Here is a 12,033-nt window from a genome sequence, read left to right as displayed (position 1 = left end):
GCAGCTATTTTCGTTGTTGAGGCAGAGCGTGCTGGCGGGACCGCAGCCGCTTTTAGCGCTGAAACTGATCAGGCTGTAAATGCTGTGGCAGTTCTGGGTGTCGGAGACGAACGCGCTGCCGGCACCGCGGCCGTTGCCGGTGCCGAGAAGGAACGTGGTGCCGGTGCCGTAGCCTTCCTCGGTGCCGAAGAGGAGTGAGTTGTCCGCGCCGCAGTCGTTTGCGGCGCTGAGGGGACTGAGTCAGTAGGTGCCTTCCCCGCGCGGGAGGTCTGGTCCCTGCCTCTAAGCTCTGTCAGAGCGGTTCCTGAGGCATTAGGAGAGGTTGAAACAGCTGTCTTTCGGGCTGTCAGCACAAGGGGTAGGGATCTCGCCGGAGACCCCCTACCCTTGTTAGAGTCTCGTCTGTGAGACTGTTGAGCTTCTTGCCTCCGCTCCAGGGAGGGTGAAGCAACGCTCCCCACCGGTTCCGATCTGGCTGGGGAGCGTGTGGGAGCGGGTTCTACCTTTCCCATCTCTGACAGCGGCTGCAGGGATTTTTCCATCATGATGATCTTGAGGCGCAGATCCCTGTCACTAGGAGCTCTTGATTTGAGGCTCGCACAATGGAGGCACTTTGCGGGGATGTGGGTGTCCCCGAGGCACTTCACACAATGAGAGTGGTCATCTGAGCGTGGCATGGAGTCCTGACAGGAGATGCATCTTTTGAAACCTGAAGGTCCTGGCATTATGAGTTAGAGAAGAGTGTCTCAATGGGGGACAAGCCTGAGGGTTTTTTTAAACAAAGTAACTAACTATGTAACTATACTAAAGGAAGGGAAACAACTGGGAAGTAATTAATAATTATTTCTATGTTCTTTGTTACTGTTTCCTATAGATATCAGGGAAGAGAAAGTAGCACTGCCCCAAGTCCCGTCTTCAGCCGAGGACGGTTGAGAAGGAACTGAGGAGGGTGTGGGGCGCACGCACTCAGGAAGATTCCAACTAGACGGGAGATACCATCTGGGTGCGTGCGCCCCAACCAGGCACTGCTACCGAAAATCTCCAATCGACAGCACCGGGATGCACCGTCACCTAGAGTGGAGCACCCACAGGGACAGCACTCGAAGAAGAACAGAACTGATGGCATTTCCTGTTCCGTCTGGTGGCAAAACAGGTCCACCTAGGGAGTCCCCCATTTCTGGAAAATAACAGTGGTGACCTTCGTGTGAAGAGACCACTCATGGCAAGAGTAAAAGGACCTGCTGAGGTGATCCACCAATGCATTCCGGTCTCCTGGGAGGTGTGAAGCCTCAAGGTGAATGGCATGCTTCATGCAAAAGTGCCACAGTCAGACAGCCTCCTGACACAGGTCTTAGGCTCAAGCTCCCCCTTGCTTGTTGACATAAAACATTAAGGCCATATTGTCTATCAAGACCTGCATGACCTTGCCTAAGAGCTGGGGGAGAAACGCCCAGCAGGCCAAGCATATTGTCCTAAGTTCTGTGACATTTATGTGCAGGGAGAGTTCTTCCTGGGACCAGAGTCTGCCGAGATGGGATTACCACCCCATGTCTGACGCATCCAAAACCAAAGTACCTGTTGCATATGGGGCAGCAAAAGACACCCCTTCATCACAGAACACGGGTCTCTCCACCAAGTCAGAGAAGCTAAGACAGGTGATGGAATCATGAGAACCGAGTGCAAGTGGCATCTACCCAGGGAGTAAACTGACTCCAGCCACATTTGTAGGGTTCTGAGGCGCAGCTGCACATACTGCACCAGGCAGGTACATGCTACCATGTGACCTAACAATTTGAGGCACACCTGGTTGGTCATAAGCAGGTGAGCTGTGACCCGGGTGACTAGATCCAACATAGTTCGGAACTTGGCCCCAGTAGGTAGGCCCTGGCATGGGCGGAGTTGAGCACTGCCCCAATAAACTCTATTCTCTGCACTGGGACCAATGTTGATTTCTGTTAGTTTATTAACAGATCCAGCGCCCAAAGGATGGCACGTACTATGCCAATGCTGTGCTGAACCTGAGAGTGGCCTTTGATCAGCTAATCAGCAAAGTATGGGTAGACTTGTAGGCTTCGACATCTGAGGTAGGCTGCAACTACCACCATACACTTAGCAGAAACCTGAAGGCTGCAGATAGACCAGTGGTTCTCAAACTTTTGCAGTGGTGACCCCTTTCACACAAACCTATGAGTGTGACCGCCCCTTATAAATGTAAAACACTTTTAAAAATATTTATTATTATAAATGGAAGTGAAGCTGGGTTTAGGGGTGTAATAACCTTGCAATTCTCTGAGGGGTCACAATCCCCAGTTTGAGAACCCCTGTGATAGACTGAAGGAAAGCGTGGTGAATTGGTAGTGGCATTGGCCCACCACAAACCTGAGTAATCTCTCGTGACTATGGATGGAGATGCGGAAATAAGCATTCTTTAAATTGAGGGCAGCGTATCAGTCTCCTGGATCTAGGGAGGGAACGATGAAGGCCGGAGAGACTATGTGGAACCTCACTTTCTTGAGCTATTTGTTGAGGTGATGCAGTTCCAAGATGTGCTGTAGACCCCCTTTGGCCTTAAGGATTAGAAAATCTTGGGAGTAAAACCTTTTCCGTCTCAAGTCTCGAGGAACTTTCTCTATTGTCCCCACACGTAGGAGGACTTATACCAAGAATATGCTCATGAGAAGGTTCCATGAAGAGGGATGGGGTTGCAGGGGTAGGAAAGAGTAAGACTGCAGGGTATAACCAACCGTTACAGTATTGAGCACCCAACAGTACAATGTTACATAGGTAGTCCAAAAGCCAAAAGGGGGTATGGATCCTGAATTGAGTCTGGTATGTCATCCTCAGGTGTGCCTTCAAAAGGCCAGCCTGGTCCCACTGGGGTACCTACTTGAGCCTGACTGGGAAGCTGAGGTAGAAGGTAGGGGCTGAGAATATTAATAGCCCTTTCTTTTTAGGGTTCCTGCTTGGGAGGCCCCAAAAACCTGAGAGGCTGATGAGGCCTGAAATGCTTCCTGGAGGCCGGGGCGTAAACAGGCCTAGGGAGCGAAGTATGGTCCTTGAGTCTGAGAATAGAGAGGTACCCTTGAGGCAGAGTTCCTGGATGGACTACTGAACCTCATGCGAGAGACCTGATGATTGGAACCACAAACAGCGCCTCATGGGGAGCGCTGACACCATCGTTGTGGCTGCTGAGTCAGCAACATACAGAGCTGCCTGGACAGAGGCCCTGGCCACCGTCTTGCCTTCCTCCAAGATGGACATGAACTCCTACTTCAACTCCTGTGGCCGGGAGATCTTTAACTTGACCATTGAGTCCCACAGGTTAAAATTATACTTTCCCAGCAAAACTCTGCTGGTTAGATACACAAAACTGGCGGCTGCCCGTGGAATAAACCTTTCACCCAAACAGATCCAGCCTCTTAATTCTTCAAAGTGGTGCTCAACTGCCCTTGTCTGTCCTGCTAGTTTGCAGCAGACACTACCAAGGGATCCTGATGAGGGAATATGAGTACAGGTATTCAAACTCACTGGCCAGTACATAGTACTTCTTCTCTGTCCTTTTTGAGGTAGTCAGCAGAGACCAAGGGGTCTGCCATAGCACCCTGACTAAACCCAACACTGACAGTGGCCCTGCCAGTCAATGAGGCAATCAGGCTCTGCGTGGACTCCTTTACTCCTAGGTTTCCAGCCACAAATTTGTGGTGACATGTTTCAGGAGTTCTTAACAGGCCCTGAAGTCATCTGGCAGAAGCGGGTTATTAGGACGTGCAACTGCCTCATCCGGAGATGATGAGAAAGAAGGCTAACACCATAAGAGGGGCTGGTCCTTTCTTCTCCACCTGGACTACTTTCATTGGGGCTACTTCAGTGACCTGCGTGCCAGGGTCAGTACTGGAGTCAGAGTCCAGTGCTGGGGTCAGCGGCTTGTTTCTTGGACACCACCAAATATGAATGCTGGAAAGGGAGTCTCGGTACCAGGGGAAACCACCATATGTTCCAATATTGCCACTGCATTGGCCAATGGCCGATGGCCAAGCTCCAGCTGCAGGACTGGTACCGAAGTCCAGTGCGTAAGTTGGGTATCAGTACTTTTCTGGCAGGGCGAAGGATTGCCCCTCTGACTCCAAAGAGGACTCTTCCCTCGGAGACCATGGCAGAGCCGTACCCGTTTCTGCCTCCAGGCAGTGCCGGGAAAGTGCTGACTGATGCCAGTTTGGGGACTGCTGTGGTGAGGCCATGGAGGGGCTTCCTCTGGAAGGTGCCACAATGGTCGGAGCTCCCCACCCCTTGAATCCTTCTATCCCCGGAAGTTCTGGCTGGCAAGGGGCTTTGGAGATGGGCGGTACCGGGAGGCACATCAAATCATTTGCAGCCTGGAAAGCCTCTGGAGTTGAGGTTGTCCACAGGCGTGAGGTGCCACAACCACTCTCAGGAGTCAGAGGTGGGCCCCAGACCGGGCTCCATGCCTTACGCAGAGTTGTCAGAGTCGACTATGGATCTGGGAAGGATGAGTGGCCCAGCACTGGTCTCACTTTGTCAGCTACTCCCCACTTGTCCCTCTTCAGCATCAGAGAGTGCCCTCTCTTGGTACGCTGTTTCTTATGATTCTTCCTGTATGGAGAACGATGCCAGGAAGAGCACAGTGCCAGTGGAGCACTTCATACGGAGGCCAACATTCTGATTCGGATCGCTGATTCAGAGCAGCAAAGCTCTGCAGATTATCTGAGGGCTACCTCCATGAGCAGTCTTAAGATGAATGTCCCTGCCTTTCTGAGTGCGCAGTCTGAAGTTCCTGCAGAACTTGCACTTCTCCTTTATGTAAGCTTCCCCAAGGCACTTTAGAAAGCTCAAATTCAGATCATTCACTGGCATGGCCTCCACTCACTGCAGGAGGTAGCCTGAGATGATGCCCCTTGTTGACTGGGACCACTATTTACACTACCTACACTAATACTAACTCATAACTAAATACGCCAACTACAAAAACTGTATACAATGGACTACAGAGTCCAGACCACTGGGAAAGACTTTAAAGAGCAAGAAGGTCATTCCAAGTGGTTTGAGTATTGGCCTGCTAAACCCAGGGTTGTGAGCTCAGTCCTTGAGGGGGCCATTTAGGAATCTGGGGCAAAAATGTGTCTGGGGATTGGTCCTGCCTTGAGCAGGGGGTTAGGCTAGATGACCTCTTGAGGTCCCTTCCAAGCCTGATATTCTATAATTAAAACTCACTATTACTTTGTTTTAGGAATCACTCTTTTAAATGCTCAAAATATTTAGCTCCAGAGAAAAGTATTATGAAGTGAGTAGACTGTTTGTATTGGTGACTAGTATCATTTAAACACTATTTATATAGGTAGAAAATGCTGTCAGAGATTAACCTTATACACCTCTACCCCGATATAACACGACCCGATATAACACAAATTCGGATAAAACGCGGTAAAGCAGTGCTCCAGGTGGCTGGGGCTGCACACTCTGGCGGATCAAAGCAAGTTCGATATAACGCGGTTTCACCTATAACGCGGTAAGATTTTTTGGCTCCCGAGGACAGCATTATATCGAGGTAGAGGTGTACTCACCTTCCTTTACCATTTGTCTTCACCTCCCACAATCAGCTGGGTACAACTCTGTCACCTTTACCTTGTGTATCTCTTTTGAGACTTTTTGCAACGATGTGGGTGTTTTACTGCTGACAATGTATTTTACAGCACAAAATGCTCATCCATTTGCATATGGATCAAATAACTATAGAGGTAACATGTAATATAATGTAGCCAATTAGATCACTTTATTATTGAATTGTGATATATTGTTGGGATTAACATGTATGCTATTTCATGTGTAATCAGTGTGTGATGAATAGATTTAAGTTGCAAGTATAGGTATAGATAGAAGTAGGATAGGATCATAGGAGTATTAGACATATAAGAAAGATAAGGTTGTAATGCACGGCCTACAGGCTGAGACCTGTACGATTTCAGCTTAGCCATACTAGGCCTTAGGCCTAAGAAGAGTTGACATAAGTAGCTTACCCAGAAATAACCCTGTAAAAGTAAAGTTATAAGATTATTATAAAGAAAATGCCAGTAGGTGATGTTTGGGAAAATATATTGCAAATGTACCCATCTAGACTGCAAGACACCTGACTCTAACATCAGTGTGGGAAGTTTTGCTCTCCCCACAGGTTACCATGGGAACATGTTTACATAGATACTAATGAGATTAAGGGGAACTAAGAGAACCACCTATGAAAAGCAGGGCATCCCAAAATGTATGAGATATGGAAGGACCGAAATAAAAGAGGGTTGGAACCATCACGCATATACATAGGATGGTAGATGTGGTCATAACACAGGATAAAAAGGGTTTGCTGCTATGGACAGGGTACTAAGACCCCATCAGAAAAAAACCCATCTGTCAGGATCCCACCAATGGCAGTAAGGGCCACGGGTCAGAGCAGGAGGAAAACCTGAGGCTGGGAGTAGGAGAGGAGTTTTTAGTCAGGTTCCAGGCCAGGGTCAATACAAAGGGTCAGAGTCCAAGTCAGGTTTTAGGTTCGAGTCAGGAAGCAAAGTCCAAATCAAGCCAAGGTCAATGCCAGGAATGGCCATGGCAGGTACAGGAGATCCACACTGTTACCTGGAAACTTTCTGGAACACTCAGTGGGTTTATAAAGGGCAGGGAGCCAATAAGGATCTATGAGGCTGCTCTCTGTCAAATCCATGAGGTGGAACTTCCCATGGGCTGTGTCTACAGCAGGTCTTGGGAAGGGACAGCAAGCTGGTTACATTTGCTGCTGGGTGGCAGTCTGGAGATATCAGCTGACTGGTAGCTTCACAGCTCTCAGTTCTAGACTGTGGTTCTTATACCATCAGGGAAGAACGAAGTCAGGAAGACTCTCTCCCCCTCCACTGATGACGACCTGTTGAGAGATGAACCTGACTCTCTGTAATAGGTGAGTATGAATACAGCATTGGCTATTGCATGGTTTTGTACATGTATGTGTGAATGTAACATAATACAGACAAAATTACTTGTGACTGCCTGTGTAGTCACTGTATTCCCTCTTCCCAACCTAAGAGAATCACTAAGGGTGACTTTTATCCTGTTGATCTTACAACTCTAGCAACACAGGAGATGGACTGACTTACTAGGAACAGTGTTTTAGCATAGAACTACAATTCAACTGAAATAAAGGCTACAACAGTTATGAGTGCTAAACAGTTCTATTCTTTTGTTTTAAAATGTTCCTAAATTTTCAAAACCTTTCACTTTTGGGGCTAAAGTTTTCCATGTTTTGTCTCTACCAAAAAGTTTTTTTTATTATTATTATTATTTGTTTTAAATTAGAGCAAAATGCTGGTTTTTGAACTGAGAAAGGGTGAAAAATTGCACTTGGGACACAAAGAAATTTGCTTTACCAAAAGCAGACTGCATTGGAAACAATACATCCAGTGCACGTCACCATGAAAAGTGATTGCATTTTCTGCTTTAACTGGAGGAAAGTGCAGTTTTCCCATACACTGAAAGTTCTTAGGTAATTTAAATGCTTATTACCCTACAAGACTAATAAAAACATTCTGAATTGACTTATAGCATCTCTGCTCAGTAGACCTCAGTGAATTCTGCAAAAAGCTTCCCCAAATATTCATTTGAATTTTAAATGAATTTGTTTCATCAGTATTCATACCCTTTTTTGCTGCCTTCCAGGGAACATTTATGCAACAAAATCTCACAAGCATTTGCACCAGAAGTTTGTTGATAAAAAATTAGCTTCATCCAATGAGGATGAAAGACAATACTAATGTGACAATCTTGTCCAAAATTTCAGAGTATCAAAAAATAAACGTGAAAAAACTGCCATGTGTTAACACACAGCTAACAGAAAGAATGTTACCAAAAATACGCACTCACTTTTAATTTCAGGACTCCCTCTTCTCAGATTGTAAAGCAGCTACAGCCTGATTTACATCTAAAAGCTATACTGGCATAGTTACGCTGGTCAGGGATGTGAAAAAATATACCCCTGACTGAAAAACCCCCCAGTGCAGATGCAGCTATGTCGACATGACGATACTTCTGTCAATGTAGTTAAATTTGTCTGGGCAGGTGATATTCGTAAACTGACAGAAAAACTCCTTCCGTCAGTGTAGGTTACGTCTACATGAGGGGGCTATTCCAGCATATCTATTCCAACATAGGCTCTGTAGCGCAGACTTAGCTTAAATCAATCAATGCAGATTATTATTTGTACTGCAGTAACACTTATTAGACATCAGTCTTTGTGTTAAGAACTGAACAAGCTTATAAAATTAAGATAGATTTTAAGCTTTTCAGGGAATGAACTAAGTATAAAGAGGAGACACAAAAGGTGTGTGTATTCAGATAACAGAGGTAGTACAAAGTAACAACAAGACTATTAGGATACCGTGATAAGCAATGGTCACTGCATACCAGCTGCCTAAGCATTTCAGATTTTTGTAGGCATCATGACTGATAAGAATGATGCAGGGCATTGGCTGCACTGCCATTTACTGGCTTTAGAAAAGACCAGGACATCTTGCCTTTTCACCTGAAATAAAGGGGCACAGTACCAGGCTTCTGAAAAGAGGACAAGAATGAACATACAGAATACAACAGCATCCCATATAAAGAGGTAACAATTTTTGACCCCTGAGGGCTTTTTAAAAAAAAAGAAAGTGGATTTGATGCTAATTAAAAGGAAACAAACCAAAAAGGAGTTTACAAAATGCAGTACTGTATTTCAACTTCATTGTGAGCCTTAGCACTGCACAGCAGTGAACACTTAGAAATGCAAAAATATTCAGCGTATCTTTTAAAAGCAGAATCATCAATAGTACACAACAGCGAACCAGAAGTTGAATCAGCAATTCTGCTTACCTATCTTCACCAAAACGTCGGCCAATCAAGACTTTACACTTGTCTCCAGGGAGGCAAGCAGCTAGAAGAGGCACTGTCCGTAATACTCGACTTTCCTTTAAATCAAAAAGGAAAAAAAAATTTTTAAAAGAGTAAAGGATGCTTTCTTAAATTCTTAAGATGTAGTAGTCTCTTTTGTAGTTCTTACTACCACAAAATAGGCATCACACAGGCCCTCTCAGTGACAGAAAAAGCATACATTAGGAAAAAATTCCAGATTCTAATTTTAATTTATTCTATTTTGTGTAACACTAACCTGTAATTATTGCTCTCTGAAAATATACATCTCAGTGAAAACATGTAGTCTTGCCTCCATTCACCTGTTCAGACCTGGTAGGAATTCCCATAAACCAAACTGTATGAAGTTTGGCATGATGAAGACTTCTCATCCTACCACTGCTTAAGTATTTAACATGCCACCCAATACTTTACCAGTTAATTTCAAGCTGGAAGTTAGAATACTTCCATATACATATTAGCCAATTAAAACATGAAAAAAATTAATGAGGTCAGTCTCTTCACCTCTGTATATCTCCAGAGAAGCATTTTTACAGGTATGCAATTATTTCTTTTTTAGAGCTACCCATCTCAATAGAGTCTCACGCTGGGCTTTTATCCTGCTCTCTCAAAGTCAATGAAAAAATTCCAATTGACTTCAGTGGTGCCAGGTCAGACTTTCAGTGACTTAAAAAAAAGCTCAAGGTTGCTTGTAAAAGAAAACTGTAAACAGAAACTTAAACAAAAAATGAGAAACAATGAACAAGGAAACCATGGAGAACATGTCTTGATCAATACCATTAACAGTAATGCAGATTACATAAACAGCATGCTATATGACAAAAGGTATTATACACAAATATACGTGTATGAGACAGGGAGAGAGGGAGACTGATTTCAAATTGCAGAGCCACCAAGCACTTGCTATTAATTCATCAGGCACAATGGAAGCCACCAACCAGATGGAAAAAAAAAATAGTATGATATAAACTTAACAGGCTTCTTCACCTATAGTCGTCCTGCAATTTTGCCAAAAGGGCTTATTTTGTGATTCAAGAAATTGATAAATTCATGGCTTTAAAAAAAATCTAAAAAGTTAAAAAACAAACAATTTTATTCTTATTTTCAGAGTGAAGAAGCAAGAATGTACAAAAAGCAGAAACCTGATCAAAGACTGAAAAAACCATGATGGCAAGACGGATACTGCATCCAATGTCCTGGGTTACCACTATCCAAACAAAGCATTTAAACAGACTAGTCTAATTCAAGCACAGAATACATTAGTTTTCATACTTGTGGGGTCCCCCTCCTCCCGTCTCTCTCTCTCACACACAGACACACGCACACAAATGAAGTTGACTTTACTTTCACAAACAGATGCCAAAAATAATAATCTTAGATGTGTCAGAAGATTCATTTTTTGGCAAGTGGTTAAAGAAGGCCAACAAAGAACTGAAATAACAGCTATTATTTGTCTCTCATAAGAAAAAGAATACTAATAGCCAGCAGGAGGAAGACATTCAAAAATTGTTACTTTCAATGTTTTTCTCTAATTTGGCCCCACTGCCCAATCCAAATAACCTAACTTTTAGACAAATGCTTGCTGCTAACTGTATGGAAGTGTATTTTTTTAACTGAATTTTTCCATACAAGAGAAAAGTATGTTTGGAAGTGTAGACAGTATATGAAAGATGGACTACACAAAGTAGAGAAGAAATTGTTTGAGAATTCAGACATGAGCTTGTAGATAATCAAGACCTTAGTAAAGGTTAAGGCTAAATATATACTTATTTCCTTCTTTTGCGGTCTTCCATGTTCCTCCTGGCAGCAGTTTGCAATGTTTTGTTTTGTGGAAATACCGAATATTTGACCACTGAAGTACCATAGATACAGCACCATAGGGGTTATTCTTCTTTTCTGAGAGTTAATGGTGTTGGTTACGATCTTATATTTTCTGTGTAGTGAACTGGTTTTTTCATGATTCATGACTAATAATGAAACATCTACTAAAAGAAAATTTATTAAAAATAAACAAACAAAAACCAATACCCTTTTGGTTTCTCTCAGTTGAAATATCATCTTGATTTTCTCTGGAATGGGTAAAATGTACCAATAAAAAAATCCCACAATCCTCAGGATTCAACTGGGGATGCTATAAGAAATAAGTGAAGGTGAGGATATTAAACCCAGAAGATTATTGGTCTTAAATTTCTTTCACAGAAGTTAGACATAGTGATCACTAGCTTTGCAGGAAGCATTGTTTGGAACCGAGACATGTACAATATGGCTTACATTCTTTTAACTCCATTAAGGGCTCAGACTTGAGCCATGCTGCATTCCTTTGCTTCTGACCAGGAAGCAGACTGTCCTACACCGCGGGAGATTCCTCTAGTGAGGCTACGGAAAAGGGGTAGTAAAACAAATAGGTGTACGTTCAGCACAGATAACTGTATGCCACATCCCCAAGTCCCCAGCACAGGCTTCTGTGCTGAAGAGCTGAAAATCTAAATAGACAAGATAGACAGAAGGTGTGAGGGAAAAGAGACAGAGTGAGGTAAAGTGACATCTCCAAGGTCACACAATAGGTCAGCAGCCAAACCAGGACTAGAACCCAGGCCTCCTAACTTCTAGTCCAGTGCCCCAACCATTAGACCACAATGCCTCTCCAAATTGGGTGCAACTAAGGTAATTCCATCATTTAGATGGCCAGGAAAATGTATCATCCGCAATTCAGGAGACACATGAAATTGTTATTAGAAATCTTGCTATTAGGTTTACACATTTATTAGGGCCCATGATTTTTTTGAAGGCATGAAAGAAGCAAAAATGTAGAAAAATATGATCAGCACTTGGGAGGATCCTTACAAAACACAGATCACTTGGAATTCTTGAGGAGCTAAGTACAGGTTATCAGAAAACATTAAGAATACCCAAGAGAACAAATAGGTAGTCTGTTTCTTTTAGGATTCACTTATGTGCTTCATTAAATACTTTATTTATTTTTGAAATAGTAACTCTAGTAGACTGGATAAGTAACTGTGCTCTCCTGTAGACTTCTCCTTGCTACAACATTTAAGGCCATTATCTCAGGCTGAT

At 43.8% G+C, this 12,033-nt stretch overlaps 1 protein-coding gene across 1 annotated transcript in view; it reads right to left on the bottom strand.

Annotated features, from left to right (window-relative positions):
- DTWD2 (DTW domain containing 2) overlaps positions 1 to 12,033 on the bottom strand; it is a 170,328-nt gene that overhangs the window by 91,757 nt on the left and 66,538 nt on the right. Inside the window, exon 3 of the mRNA XM_030566858.1 lies at positions 8,902 to 8,996. Within this exon, the coding sequence (XP_030422718.1) occupies positions 8,902 to 8,996 (95 nt within the window). The remainder of the gene's footprint in view (positions 1 to 8,901; positions 8,997 to 12,033) is intronic.

The sequence above is a fragment of the Gopherus evgoodei genome, chromosome 6 (assembly GCF_007399415.2).
Source record: "Gopherus evgoodei ecotype Sinaloan lineage chromosome 6, rGopEvg1_v1.p, whole genome shotgun sequence".
NCBI lineage: Eukaryota > Metazoa > Chordata > Testudines > Testudinidae > Gopherus > Gopherus evgoodei.
The sequence above is the reverse complement of the archived record's forward strand: the minus strand, read 5'-3'. Positions and strand labels throughout refer to the sequence as shown.